Source organism: Carassius auratus, unplaced genomic scaffold (assembly GCF_003368295.1).
Source record: "Carassius auratus strain Wakin unplaced genomic scaffold, ASM336829v1 scaf_tig00217085, whole genome shotgun sequence".
Taxonomy (NCBI): domain Eukaryota; kingdom Metazoa; phylum Chordata; class Actinopteri; order Cypriniformes; family Cyprinidae; genus Carassius; species Carassius auratus.
The window spans coordinates 56,823-72,737 of record NW_020528887.1 but is presented as its reverse complement, the minus strand read 5'-3'; the positions used below and the strand labels follow the sequence as shown (position 1 = coordinate 72,737).

At 34.7% G+C, this 15,915-nt stretch overlaps 1 protein-coding gene across 1 annotated transcript; it reads right to left on the bottom strand.

Annotated features, from left to right (window-relative positions):
- Window positions 1-1,429: 1,429 nt before the first annotated feature.
- LOC113099908 (tyrosine-protein phosphatase non-receptor type 11) lies at window positions 1,430-15,828 on the bottom strand. Its single transcript, XM_026264814.1, has 16 exons — window positions 15,566-15,828; window positions 13,933-14,055; window positions 13,097-13,291; window positions 12,794-12,986; window positions 12,247-12,366; window positions 11,636-11,749; window positions 10,409-10,505; window positions 10,242-10,321; window positions 10,001-10,159; window positions 7,763-7,894; window positions 7,521-7,675; window positions 6,720-6,787; window positions 6,475-6,626; window positions 5,333-5,445; window positions 4,390-4,495; window positions 1,430-2,867 (listed from the first exon to the last, which is right to left on the bottom strand). The coding sequence occupies exons 1-15, from the start codon at window positions 15,577-15,579 to the stop codon at window positions 4,426-4,428; spliced, it is 1,785 nt and encodes a 594-aa protein (XP_026120599.1). The 5' UTR covers window positions 15,580-15,828; the 3' UTR covers window positions 1,430-2,867; window positions 4,390-4,425.
- Window positions 15,829-15,915: the final 87 nt, after the last annotated feature.

Genomic DNA, 15,915 nt, shown 5'->3' with positions numbered 1-15,915 from the left:
AAATAAGATTAAAATAAGGCGGTCCAGCTCACCCCTAAACCATCTGGATTGGGTTCAGGTCCGGTGACTGTGGAGGCAGGTCATGTGGTGCAGCACCCCATCACTCTCCTCCTCGGTCAAATAGCCCTTGATGCCTTTAGTGTGACTCTACAATTTACATAGTCATCAAAATAAAGAAAACTCTTTGAACGAGAAGGTGTGTCCAAACTTTTGGTCTGTACTGTAAATATATATATATATATATATATATATATATATATATATATATATATATATATATATATATATATATTCACTTATATTTCAATACTTACTTGTCATGCCAATGCAGTCTTCAGAGTTTAGTTCACATCCCTGCAGTGAAACAGCTGCACAACAACAAAACAGAGTCCAGCACAAATACATCTATTAGCTTCGGCCCATTGCTTTTTACCATTTTATGACATTTAATGAAAGAGGCTGTGTAATGTCTACATCACAAAAGTAATATTGTTTTGCAGAACATTACCTGTTATGATCGTTCCCAAAAACTGGAGCGACGTTCCCAGGACTCAGAGGAAGAAAAACTAAATCTGATGTTCACCTAAAATATCATTCTTATATGCAACATTAAGGAATAGTTCACCCAAAAATGAAAATTTGCTGTAAATTTATTTGCCCCTTAAACTATTTAAGATGTAGGTGAGTTTGTTTCTTCATCAGGTTTGGAAAAATGTAGCACTGCATCACTTGCTCACCAGTGGATCGTCTGCAGGGAATGGGTGCCGTCATATTATGTGACGTAGTGAATGGGTGCCGTCAGATTATGTGACGTAGTGAATGGGTGCCGTCAGATTATGTGTGATGTTATAAACTTGAGGATTATTGTGATGTTTTTATCAGATGTTTGGACTCTCATTCTGACGGCACCCATTCACTGCAGAGCATCTATGTAGATATCTATCTATCTAGAAACAAACTCATATATATTTTTTGCAAATGTTCATTTTTAAGTAAACTGCTCCTTTACATTCATCCATGCATCCATCAAAAATAAATCATACAGCTTACTGTAAATAAACAGGACTCGAGTATGAAGATGTGAGCTTCTTTTTTATTGTTATCAAGGAGTTCATGTCGGTTAATTGCATTGCTAGGCAAACAACACGATCAACCCTATTAGCTTCTGTAAGGCTCACCGTCTGGCACGAGAAGAAATGCTGCTGGGTTAAACATACAGTATATCTTAATGGCAATTACATGTTTAGTAAGTACATTCTCCTCTACAAGATATTCATGTACAATATACAAGTTTAAAAAATATAGTTTGCATTGAGTTCCACAACCGTTTCGTTCTCTTCACGATGACAAAAATTCACATTAGTTGCTTTGGACTGTAATGCATTCCGTGTATCAAAGAGGACCGTGACATTTTGTGTTGGTTTCAAAAGAAAGTAAAGGAAGATAATTGGTCAGCGACACACACAGACGTGTGTGATGTTCACGAGAAACCAAAAGCATGGCAGAAACAGAAGACCGGACTTGAAAAAGAAGCAAACAAACAGCAGTATCTTCAAGATACAAACACGCTTGATTAACACACTACAGTACGCCGGATACATGGCGGGCCCGAGCACATCACCTACGACTTTTGTGTTAAAAATATGTAAGGTGAAGAAAGCAAGAAAGACAAGGCCAGATAACACAAACATAACCGTGACCATAAGAGACTTAAGTCTGTGAACAAAGAACCCATGGTTATGAAGGAAGAAGCACTTGTGAAAATGTTAAACGAATTATGAAATACTGCTGATGCCGAACACAACAAAGCCAGCAAAACCTAGAAAAGCCAAAAAAATAGCATTGTGAGAAATTGAAAACATGTGACCTGGGAAAAAATTATTTGTCCATCATAGAGGGTCCGAATAACACTTTAAAATCCATAATTACATCCACAGCTCTTTACAAGCCAGAAATCACCAAGGCTATGAATGTGCAGTCACTCTTAAAATCAAGTTCATATGCTGCTTTGATGTAAATAATAAAAAAAATTATTTTATTTTATTCATTTTTTTTTTTAAAGACAGTAAAATCATTAAAAAAAAAGTAAGAAACATTTCGCAGTCAAGCTAAAGCAGCTGCTGGGTGACCTGATGAAGCGGAGCAATAATTCAGTAACAAACAAATGAGGACGTTTTGTCCCATGGAGAAGTCAGGACGTCGCTCTCGGTGGGGATGAAAAGGCAAACCAAGGGTGTGCTGAAGATCTCCTGCCGTCTGGTGCAAAGTTTTAAGGACGCTAGGCTTAAACTAAAGGCAGAGGATGATCTGAATTTAGCACTAGCACACGAATGGCACAAACAGGCCTTTTTTACTCAATATAAAATGTACAAACTTTTGCGGTGGAAAAGGATTCACCTCATTCCTTCTGCTTCTCTTCTGTTCTCAATTATTTTAGTACAGGGGTATGTGATGCTACTGTCCATTTTCTGCTTGAATATCACACTTAAGTGTTCCAGACAGCATTCTTGCTTTCTTTAAAAAAAAAAAAAAATGAAAAAAAACGAAAAAAACAATGATGAAAGAGCGTAAGCTTTTCCCACAGAGACGAATCAATTTCAGAAACTCCACACCCAAAAAAAACATGATTTTGCAAAGGGGCTGTTTTGGGTTTATTCTGTGTAAGGCTTCATGATCGTCACAGTGTGGGGTTAAAAGGCTACGTAGCTGGAAGGAGAAATGCAATTCAACTCCATCCACACGTCTCTGAGCTCGTGTGGACCAGTGTCTGGATTTTTTTTTTCCCATTTTTTTTTTTTTCGTCTCTCAGTTCAGTCAAGATCACTTCTCAAGTGTTCAGGAGCATCTGGCAACAACAAAAACAGTTCCTGTCAGGGATAAAAAAAAAAGTCATTAGTTGACTGAAACGAACCATAACAAACACTGAAAGCATATTTAAAGACCTCAACGTTTCAGCACAAGGTGTTACAAAGGCAATTTTTTGGAAACCTGCAGAGTTAACTCTTTCCCCGCAAGCATTTTTTTTTTTTACTTGCCAGGCACCGCCAGCGATGATTTTCAATCAAATTTAATGGCCTACAGTATATTTTGCTGTATGCATATTTGAATAAGCAATACACCAAAAGAAAAATCAAAGCCTCTTCTTTTACTTTACTCGTTTTATTCTAGCTTGAAGCATTATTATTATTTGTTTTAATCAACACTCGAATATAGGTAGGTTTCATAAAAATGTATAATTCTCAGCAAAAAGGTGAGAAAATAAAATTTTTATCAAAAACTAACTATCTGGATAATATTGAATACGATTATCAAAGCATAAATCCAGTAAATCTCTTTAAATCAACACCTCCAAAGCTTGCACAGACATATACCACTTCCTGGATCATCATTTTACTCCGTAACATTATGTAGTTTTTGTTTATATGCGGTCTATTGTTGATGATCACATTATTTGTATTATGCATCTGTTTACATAAGAGATTGCTAGTTTCTCTGTCCTGTTCAGGTGTGTTTTTTATTTAGGAGATATGTAATAGTGCCCCCCAGTGTATAACAGTGAAAATGCCAAAAGTCGTAAGGGGAAGCTTTGGAGGGGAAGCGTCGTCTTCTAAAAGACGGGATAACTTGTCCATGGCGAGGAAAGAGTTAATATTGTAAATATTCATCTACAAGCAACATCAATTCTATAAAACCCAAGCAGAAATGACTCAAGAGAGATGAAAATGCTAGTATTTTGACCCTTGTGCTGTGCTGAAAATACCTGACCTTAATTTGGTGTCCCTTTTCAGAAATGACCAGCCTTTTAAAGATTGCTTGTAAATCTCTTATTATGCTCTTTAATCACAAAATCTTGACATTGATCGACCTTCGTGAACTTATTTTCTGTCAATTAGCACAGGTTTAACTTCCTTTTAAAAATGTATTGATTGTAGGCCTCATTGATCTGAGCTTATGCACTTGTTTGAGTAAAAAACAAACATTATTTGGGAATAACTTTGGTCATGTTCACCAGGTGCATGTGCTCAGATCAATGATCACAAAACAATACAAAAGTACAAAAACTGTACTTATTGAAAGAAAACAATAAAAAAAAGATTTGCTAGTTATCGTCTAACAAGATATTTCAAGCAATTTTGTAGTCTGGTCATTTCTGTCTGGGAAATGAAAAATTCTACAATAAATACAAAAATCAGTAAGTTTCCAGTCCAATGAGATAACATTAACTAGGAAATTCTTCTCCTGGTTTTAAAGACATGAGAGTTAATACGTTTATTTTCAGAAGGGACCAGGACTCTAAACAAATGTAAATGTGTCAGAATACTAAAGAAAGTGTTGAATCTGGGACTGAACATACTGTTATGTGTTGTGGTGAAGAGTGAGCCGTCATACCTGTGATTTTGGATAGTGCTGCAATCTCATCTCATCTCATCTGTGACTCTTCTGCTGTTGCATTAAAGCCACGTTCTCATAGACTCGAGAGCTGTCGTCTCTCATACTGAAAACACATGCATTTACATCTTAACCAGACTTCATGGCACAAGACTCCAGCTTATAGCTGGCATGAAATTAAAACTGACCCTATTTTTCTTAATGCATGTTACTGGTCTTCTTGTATTCAATTAATCTGTGCATTTCCAAAAAGAAATTGATAAATAAATACAAATTAAATAAATGCACTATTAACAGTTTATTACATTTTATCTGTTTGCATTTATAGATTTAGCATACACCAACAACAACTTTGCCTAAATTCTGAGGGTTTTTACAGAAGGGGTTGTTCATATAACATTTGCTTGATTTATTTAACTAAAGCCTGTTGGTATGGTCTAATTTATAGAGTAGAAAAAAACAGAAATCCATAAAATGTGTCACCAAATTGAAGTATTTTGCACCTGACTTTTTCAAGTGTTCAGATTTCGGTTCCGGAAATGTATGCAAATGACTGCATACTTAAATTTGATCATGCATAATCTTCATATTTAAATGGCATGTCAGAAAACCTAATCCAAAACATTCGACCAAATCTTTTTATTCCGTTACGCAACGCTCACTTTTCACAATCCACTCAAAAACTGAAGAGTCAAATCAAGCTCATTTTTTTTCTTATTTGATAGTAATTTCACTCAGAAATACATCACGATATAGTAGTAAAGTGTATCGCAGCTTCAGTATTATACTGAATCTGAAAGCTGGTGCTTATTCCAAATCTGAATTTAGAGTTGGAAATATAATTTTATCAAACTCAAACAAAACAGAGAGAAAAAAAATTTGCCATTCATTTCTCCAGTGCTTCCTCTCTAGTGGTTGTGTGTAAATGCATGCATGTTCTCACTCGACACAGGTCGGTGTGGGTGTGCACGGTGGCAGAGGGCTCTGGTCTCCTCCAGTCAGGTCAGACAGAGAGTATTTGATGTTGGTGTACTCACGTCCTTTAATTTTACTTTTCTGAAAGAAACAGTCCATGAGATGAAATCATGCTGGCAACACTGCAGATCTACACCATTCTGCTCCTCTCTTTATAAATCTGTTACTATGCAAGTTGTATCTTAAAATGAAACATTTTTATTATATTTTGTATTTGTTTTAATGTAGCAGTACTAGTAGTAATAATTAATAATCATCATCATAAAACAATATTAGCATTATTTTACACTCTTATTGCTATAATCACATTCAAATATAAGCCAAACTGTGCATTCCTACAAATAACCACATCAAACATGGAGCTCTTTAGAAAAAAGATTATTAATTAAAACTAAAAGTCCTTGAGATTAATTAATGCTGGCAACACTGCAAATCTACACTATTTTGCTCCTTTATTTATAAATCTGTTAAGCTTCTCCCTGCATTTTTCAGCCAAAGTAAAAGCTCTATGGTTTAATGTTTGAAAATGAATAAATGAGGACAGCCTAAATATTACAATCATAATTGTACTGTTGTTCTGTAAAATGATGTTTTTTTTAATTATTATATTAAAATTTTTTCATATACATTTTTAACAGTGGAATAGTATCATTACAATAGAAATATCTCATTTAAATTGTATATATTGTTTTGTTTACCTTCTTTCTGCCACAGTAAAAGCTCTATGGTTTAATATTTAAAAATAAATAAACCTAAATATTAGCACTGTAATTTTATTGTTGGTTGGTTAAAAAAAACATTATTATTACTTTATATTATACAGTATGTGCATTCTTTTTTTTATTTTTTAAATGCTTAAAAAAAATTCAAACAGTGGAATAGTAATGTGTCATTTTGTAAATATTTTTATGTGCTAATAGTAATAATAATGAAAATAATATCTATTATTATTATTATTTCACAGTCTTTTTTATATTAAAATCTAATTCAAAATATGCCAAATTGTGCACCCCTATAAACAAGCACAGCAAAATTACCTGTAAATCTACACTATCAATGGAGTGAAATGTCCCGATTTCTTCTATGAATATGAGAGTCACTTGCACACACCTGCTCCTCCTCGATGCGGCGCTGCAGAGTCTCAATATAATGCTGCACAGCCATGTAGATGAAGCGATACTGGGCCTCTGTCTGTACCATTCCTGAACGCTGAGACCTCACCATCTGGATAGTCTTGGGCACGTCGATATCACAGTCCACCCCTGCACAACACAGACAGGTCAGATCTGCTACTGTGGCCCGATTTAACCTGAAGGGCCTACTAAACGACAAAAAGAGGATCAACACAAGATTACCCTTTTCTCTGATGATGTCTATTAAAATATCAATCACGATAAACGTTCCTGTTCGTCCAATCCCAGCACTGCAGGAGAGACGGAAATGCAGGTTTACAACCAACGAACACACTTGCTTAACGATGAACTAAAAAAACTGAACTAAATGCCTTACTAAAAGAATATTAAGATTCATTAAAGTTGATTCATGAAGGTTTGTTTTCAGGGTTTCTGCAGGTTTTATAAAGGTAAATTATGACTTTAAGACCAAGTAAAGAAAACTGAAGGAATATATTGAAGGGGTAATATCAATATATTCTCTAATGATTATTTAGCAACTTTTCAAAGCTTAAAAATACAGCTTCCAAGTCATGAAACATTGATCAAAATGCATTAAGTTGATGATTAAAACTAACAAATATCTGCCAATGTGCTCAGAAAAATAGAATTATTTCAAAGGGAAAATCAGTTTTTTTATTCCCCAATGACAGATATTTGTTCTTTTTTTTTAAAGTATAAATTCACTTGATTTTGTTAAATTTACCAGAAAACGAGACTTCATAACTTTTGCATCTCATGCATCTTGATTTGAGGATGTTTAGATATTTTTATCTAAATCTAAATTATCTAAATTTTTATCTAGATATTTTTAGGAAAAAACAAAAATAAAAAAATAATGCAAAAAAATGCATGCTACATTTAAATGCAATGAATTTAGAACTTTAAGCATTTATTCAAGATCATTTTAAGGCCTTAATTTGTGCAAGGGTGAATTTGGCTGTTTTAGGACCCACAGAAACCTTGTGATTGTGTTCTCATAACCTGCAGTGCACCACGATGGCTCCAGCCCCGGTAATGCTCTCCTGCTTCATTTTGACCTCTTCCAGGAAGTCCAGCACGCCGCCAGGGTCTCCGGGCACACCGTGGTCAGGCCAGGCGCGGAAATGATACTGCCACACTGTACGCTCAGTATTACCCTACAACATCAGCCAGATCCCCCGGTGTTACAGAAAGACTTGTGTCTGTGTTTCGTGGTGACATTACCATTTGGGGTTTTACCGTACCTGTCCAACCTTTGACAGCTTCAGCTCTCTCAGGGTGTAATCGTGGGCCACCGTTTCCTTCACGTTGCGCACACGCATGGCTCCATACTCCTTCAGCGCGGACACGTCAGGCCAATACTTCACACACTTACTCTGTGAAGAAACACACAGGGCGTCTCAGAATATTTCAGCTTGAGCTAAAATATTAATCCAATTCTGGATGTGGCTTTGTGTGATTGTCATTCACAAAGGCTGTGATTTATTTGAATAAATGTGTGTTGCAGGAACCTGAGTGATGCAACATGCACCAGCCATCTTTCTATATGTTCAATGAGAATAAAAGGTAGCAAAAGACAGCTGTGAATATTGTAATTTTACATTTGTTCTGTAAAAATAGATTATTTTTTTTAAATACACTTTTTTTTTTTTTTTACAGTGAAATAGTTTCATTACGATAGTAATATTTCTCTTTTTGTATTATATTTTGTAAATATTTTTTATTTAGTTATTAAGATTAAGTAATTCTGATATTTAATTAAAGCCAAATGTTGCATCCCTACACAGCAAGCACAGCAAACCTGGAGCTATTTTAGCGTACATTAGAAGATATTATAGTTTTTACTATTATTTTGAATTAGTTTTTAATTTTATAATTCCAATTGTTTATATTTTTTATGTCTAAATAGTTCTTTTCATTTTTATTATAGTTTTAGTTGTTAATTAATCAAGTTACTAAATTAAAATAGAAATGTTGCCTTGGCTACTACATGAAATAAAATATACTTTTTATTATTTAATTTTATTTCAGTTTTCATCGGTTTTATTTGAATTCATGAAAACATTTATTTTTTTAGTTTCTTTTAGAATCACGTCATAAATCATAAATAAATAATTAGTTTTTATTGTCCAAATTATGCAGCTCTATTTCCAGCAACAAATTTCAAGGTTGTAAAAATACATTATATCACATCCTACAGTAATAACTTTAGTAGTAGTAGTATAATCTTATTTAATGCCATGTCAGCATCTGAGGCTTTTTTCATGGCAAAAACTCAATTACAAAAAGACAAATATCACATTAATACAATAAAAACTAAGCAAACAAACAAACACAGCAAGTAATAATATATACTGTAAAGACCTAAAGTTTAGAAACATTACTATTTTTTATGTTTTTCAAAGAAGTTTCTTCTGCTCATCAAGCCTGCATCTATTTGATCACAAATACAGAAAAAATACTGTAATATTGTGATATATAATTACAATTTAAAATAATTGTTTTTAAATTTATTATACTTTAAATGATCATTTATTTCTGTGATGCAAAGCTGAATTTATTATCACATGATCCTTTAGAAATCATTCTAATATGATGATTCATTATCAAAGTTGGAAACAGTTCTGCTGCTTAATATTTTTTCAGAACATGTAATACTTTTTTAGGATACTTTGATGAATAAAAAGTAAACAAAAAGAAGCTTTGTTTTTAAAATATGAATATTTTGTAATAACAATATACACTACTGGTCAGTAATTTGGGGTCAGTAATATTTTTTTCTTTCTTTTTTTAATAAAATCAATACTTTTATTCAGCAAGGAAGTGTTAAATTGATAAAAAGTGATAGTATAGAATATATATTATTAGAATTTGTTTTTTATTTTGAATAAATGCAGTTCTTTTTAACCTGTTATTGATCAAATATATGAGACAGCAGAACTGTTTCCAACACTCAATAAATCAGAATATTAGAATGATTTCTAAATGATCATGTGATCGACTGATGTTACATGTGACACTGAAGGCTGGAGGAATGATGCTGAAAATTCAGCTTTGCATCACAGGAATAAATTATTTTTTTTTAAGTATATTCAAATAGAAAACTATTATTTTAAATTGTAATAATATTTCCAAATTTACTGTTTTTTCTGTATTTTTGATCAAATAGATGCAGCCTTGATGAGCAGAAGAAACTTCTTTCAAAAACATTAAAAATAGTAATGTTTCCAAACTTTTGGTCTGTACTGTATTTAACATCTAAAACCTTTTCAGGCAAAATCTGAACTAACTTGCTTTCTACTTGCATTAAAACTGGGACAGTGCAAAAGAATATGTTTAATAATAACTTTAGTACCATTCCAAATGTACTTAAATACGGTCAAAGTTTGCATATTCAGATATTTCATCTAGCAATATATAAACCAGTCCATGACCCAGAATGAAAACGTCTGTAACTGGTCCAACCATTAAGAAGCCCTCACCTTTCCCCGTTCCACTTCCTTCGTGGTCATGACAATGACTCGAGAGTTCTCCTGAAACACCATCCTCCAGAAGTCACTGATGGTGTTCTGCAGGCAGCCCTGCGTGGCGATGTAGCTCCTCTTTAACTTGGAGTTGTTGCTTTTAGTCTCGATATCAGGCTGGGAAACACAACAAACCATGTTACTACACTTAAAAAATACGTGAAATCATTTGGACAGGACCTGAAGGCAGCTTTATTACCATGATGGTGTTGGCGTTGATGTAGTCAGAGCCCGGTTCGTTGGCGTCTCCATCGGTCAGCACGACTCGTGTGTGGTCGACTGAGGAGAAGACACAGAGATAACACTAATGACACTGGTGGATCATGGGGAGCATGTGATTAATGCATGATGATGAGGTTTGCTCACAGGGAAGAATGTTCTTGTATCTGTTCTTGTTTTTGTTTTCCGGCCGCTGGCCCTCCTTGCGACTGTAGAGCAGTTTACACTCCTGCTGCTGAAGTGTCTGTGCACATAGAATTAAAAATGATTGTCAGGACTCGAGCCTTTACAGGGCTCCACATTAAGCTGTGACATGACACTTAAAAAATAAAAAGTTTGTTTGTTTTTTTTGGGACAGATGTAATTTATTCTGAAGCAGTCTCATCAGTGCTCTATCAGGTATTACTTTAAATCAGCATATTTTTAATATTTGCCTTAAAATGATCGCTGTTACACTTTTTTTCCTTAGCTGATTAAATGTACATGTCTCCATTTATTTCGAATTCTTACATGTGATCAATACATTAAGTTAGATTAATAAGACACTGTATGGTTGTTACTATTCAAATCTGTCCAAATGCATAAATAATGTTGTTAGATTAATGTTTCACTTTTTGACATACAAATATGAAAATGTCAGGAAAAATTAAACCACCAGTAGGTGGTGGCAAGTCACTGTCTAAATCAGTGAATCATTGATTCAACCGATTCGTTCAAACGGCTGATTCATTCAATAAATGAATCAAGTAACCGTTTTTATAAATGGCTCACTGAATCATTGACTCGTTCAAAAATGAATCATTTGGTAACGAAAGACTGTTGTGTGTTGCTCAGAGATGCGCGACTGCTCTGCTTAGAACTATTTTTGTAAGCGAAATGGAGCAAAACGATCCATAATGTGTCTAAAATGTAAGTCAGTTACTTGTTTATTTAACTAAATTTGTAGAAATTCAATATCACATTTTCAATCGAGCTGAAAGTCGGGAAAACATCACTCCTGGACGTCTGATGTTGCATATGTTATATAGAATGTTTATATTTTTTTTTCTACCGCAGTATTTTTGTTCATGTTTGTTTCTTTGTGTGCTGTTGCACTTATAGTGTTGATTTCTCCGCTAGTTAGACCGTGTGTACAAGCATCAACTGATGAGACATTGATTCTGTCAATACATTATACGTTATTATCCACCGTTTACACTGAAAGTAATAAAACAAAATAAGTTTCAGTGCTGCCCTAGTTACTGTTTGTGATTAAAATTTGGATCAGGTTTCTTGTCTGGTAGGTAAAGCAGACAAGCGTTAACGTCGAGCCCTGCTTTATGATGAATACAGTAAATGATCAGCTGAATCTGGCACTATAGTGTGTGCTCTCACCTCAAACTCCTCCCAGAATCCCTGCTTGACCTTATCTGTGGTCTCGGCCAGCTTGCTGAGCTCTCGTACCCGACTTTCAATCTCTGCTGCATTGATGCGGGTTGTGTTCAGAGGCTGCAAGAAACATAACACTGCACTGGAAAACTCTTACGCCAGATCTTATTCAGTTCATATCTCAAATACGTGTTTTAGGGATGTCAAACGTACTAAGTACATATACACTAGTGTTCAAAAGTTTGGAGTCTCTTCTGTAAACCAAGGCTGCATTTATTTGATCAAATACAGTAAAAATACATGCATATTCATATTAATTTTCAGCATCATAACTCTTCAGTGTCACATGATCTTCAGAAGTAATTTTAATATGCTGATTTGCTGCTCAAGAATCATTTCTGATTTTAGGTACTTCAAAAGAACAGCATTTATATGAAATCAATATGCGTAGCATTATAAATGCCTTTACTGTCACTTTTGTTCCATTTAATGCATAGTTTCTGAATGAAAGCATTCATTTCTTTACTGACCCCAATCTTCTGAACAGAAGTGTATTCATTTGTGATTTAAAAGTGCACTTCTCGATACATGGTTACATAAAATGGTCAATCACACACCTGTTTGAGCTGCAGGACTGTCCCAAGCGTTTCCACCATAGGGTTTTTCTTGTAATGCTCCACCAGATCTGTAAGCGAGTCGAATTTCTCCCCACCACCAACATCATACTTCAGATCATGCTGATAAAAGGAAAATAGAAATTACAGTCCACTTATATAACACGACACAGGTAAACAGCCTTTTAAATAAACCTACTATTTAAACAGGATTCCAATCTAGAGCAACAATTAAGTAACACAAACTACATGCAAGAATGCATTTTTGCCTTAATATCTAATAAATTAATAAATAAATGTGTATATATTTTTATTTTATTATTATTTATGATCTTTTATGTAAGAAAAAACTACTTGAAGAGTATTAAAACTCACAAAGTTGCATCTTTTAATTTAATAAACAAGCAACATATATATATTTTTAAATCTACTGTACATTATTTGAGCTCACTGAATGACTAGCTGGTTGTTTAACCATCTCCTAACCTCTCTCTAATTTTAAAAAGAAAACCAATTTGACGTGCAAGTCAAAACTGTAAGTGAACTTAACCTGGCAGCGTATCATGACGTGTGTGACTTTGGGTTTGCCGTCGCTGGTGTCCGTCTTGTCGTCTCCGGTCCGTACAGACAGCACAAAATCTCCCGGGTGACTCTGACTTTCTCTCACCAGGAAACTGCCATTCTTGCCCTTCTCTGTCAACAGCTTCTCGGCCTCACGACCAGAGAGGTGACCATGAAACCACCTTGCAAAAAAATAAAGGACAACATCAGAGGAGGGAGTTGGGTTGCAGATGGCAATAAAAAGGCCTATAAAACCCAACAAGCATGGAAGGACGGACGGATAATGAGCTACCTCTCAGAAGTGGGATCGGCACAGTTGAGCGGGTATTTGAGCTCAATGACGTCTCCGTTTTTCTCTTTCAGCTGTCCGTGATGTTCCATGTAATACTGCACCAGCTCAGCAAGGGTGGCAAACTTCTCTCCACCGTACAAGTCATAATAGTCTCCCGTGTTTTGGATTTTAATGTGGGTGACGGCACCATTTCGCCTAGTGACGAGAAGAGCTTCAATTCAGTGCTCATAAAACTTCAGTTTATAATAGCAGACAGTTCAGTATATCAGCACATAACTGTAAGATATCGCGCCATATAATGTGGGAAAATGAGAATGCAATTTTACTTTAAAGCTCTGTCATGAACAGACTGGTTATTAATCCTGAAACATTTCATTTTCATTAGCTTGCGTTATCTCAAGACAAGCCTCCACAAGCTTTGGTGTTTGTGGTTGCCAGATGTTCTGCCGGTGTGCAACCCTGCTTCCATGGCTTTAGTACGGAGTTATCAATGTTAAAATGTCTCATCAAGCTCGTTATACAAAAGTCCTCTGTGTCTCTTGAAGAAAAGCATGCAGAATGTGAATACATTAAGCTACCAAACACTGACATTCACACAAACTACTGTATTATTATGATGGATATCAGTACTTTTTAAAGAGTTAAGTTGGTAGTATATTAACATTATATCACTTAATTCAATACAGCCATCCTGTATTACTGGAAACACCTTTTTGTGCACTTTTTTAAGCTTGTTAGCTTTAAAATTTAGCAGGATATTTCTACACTGTAGTCAAATGCATAATATATATGTTTTCTAGTTAACACTAAATCCTGATTTCTCCATCACCTCTCACCTGACAGAGAGCGTAAAGTCTCCAGGGTTGCTTTTGCTGGGACGGGCCAAGAAACTGCCGTCCACACCACGAGTGAGGAGAAGGTTCTCCGCTTCCACTCCTGTGATGTTTGGGTGGAACCAGCTACAGACACAAACAAACACAACACCATCAACACTTCATCACATCAAATACTGATGCACTGTGCATGGACCCTTTTTACTCGGCAAACACAACAGCTACTGACCAGGAAACAAACAGTAAACATACGTAAAAGTAACTGCAGAAATTTCATTTGAAAAAAAGATAATTTAGAATCAGAAACTAGGAATGAAGCTCAAAAATAAACCCATTTTTTAGCATATTAAATATTGAGAATATCACTGATCTGCCATTACAGTTTTTTTTATTATTTATTTAAATATATTTTAGTAGTTTTTTTTAACCATATTTTTATTTTCTCTCTTTATTTAAATTTTAGTTACAGTTTTAGTAATTTTGTTGTGTTTTTTATTAGTTTTGTTTTTATTTTTTAAATATGTTTTTATGGTTTTTATTCATTCTTATTTCAGTTTTAATAAATTTTAAATTGTAATTTTTTTAATTAATTAATCAGGTTAAACCAAATCAAAATGAAAAAGGTTGCATTGGCAATTAGATGAAACAAGTACTTTTGTGTTTTCCTATAGTTTAGTTATAGTTATCTATGTTAACCCTAGACATTACTGGAACAACACATTGCAATATAATGCACAACTTATTTACACTGCTGTTCAAAATTTTGATATCAGTAAGATATATTTATGTTTCTGAAAGACGTCTCTTTTGCTCATCAAGGCTACATTTATTTGACCAAAAATACAGAAAAAAATGTGATATTGTGAAATATTATTACAATTTATAATAACTGTTTTCTTTGTGAATATCTTTTACATTGTAATTTATTTCTGTGATCAAAACTGTATTCTCAGCATCATTCCTCCAGTCTTCTGTGTCACATGATCTTCAGAAATCCGTCTAATTTAATGCTGAATTAATATCAATATTGGAAACAGTTTTGCTGCTTAATATTTTTTGGAAGCTGTGATACTTTTGTCAGCATCATTTGATGATTAAAAAGTTAAAAGCATTTATTCAAAATACAAATCTTTTGTAACAATATACATACACTACCGTTCAAATGTTTGGTGTCAGCAGTGTATCTATACAGTGATGCCAAAACGAATGCATTATGCACAAATCATAACTTTTTGTCAAGTGATGCTTGCTTTGACAGTTTCTAATGCAATTTGACTTTAGTGTTCATATGCAATGAATTATGCAGGCATCTCTGTCTATCTATGATTCAGATGACAGATAGATTAACAACAATAACACAAATTGTCGTCAGATCAACAATGCGACCTGTCAATCAACAGCAGATATGAAATATGACTTTCAATGCCCTGACGACAGATAATAGCTCATCAGGTTTTAATCATTAAATTGCCTGACCATTCCATTAAACACGCTCGTTTTGCAATTTAGACGCTTAAAACACTTGAAACAAACATTTGTTCGATTTATCATGAAAACAGGATGCACTACAGCGATAAGAGAAGTCAAATAAATACGAAACTTAGAGAATATTGGGTTTGTTTTGCTAGTTTCTCACCGTCGGGATGTCATCGCTCCTTCCCTGTGTTTACAGTAATTTCGCGAGCTTTTCCGGTAAAAACTCCGCTTAAATCGAGAGTCCCGTATTCAGCGCCTCACACGGCAGCGGCTCCCGCTCGGTTTGGATTCGGACAGACGGACATGAGTGAATTAAATGACGGGAAAGAGGGACCGGGAGCGCTAGGCCGCGGCGGCGGAGAGTTTTCTGGAGTCGATTGGAAAAACGTCACCAGAGCTGCGACACACAGCGCGCGACGAAACCACGCAATGCACTGACGCGCCCTCTAGAGGCGGAGCCAAGAACAACGGAACACATCTTTATAGATTTTAATAAAAATATACTGTACT

Coding starts and splice junctions, on each gene's coding strand:
- LOC113099908 (XM_026264814.1), bottom strand. Junction 13,292..13,932: donor GACTTTACGCTCTCTGTCAG/GTGAGAGGTGAT, acceptor TCTCGTCACTAG/GCGAAATGGTGCCGTCACCC. Junction 10,322..10,408: donor ATACAAGAACATTCTTCCCT/GTGAGCAAACCT, acceptor TCTTCTCCTCAG/TCGACCACACACGAGTCGTG.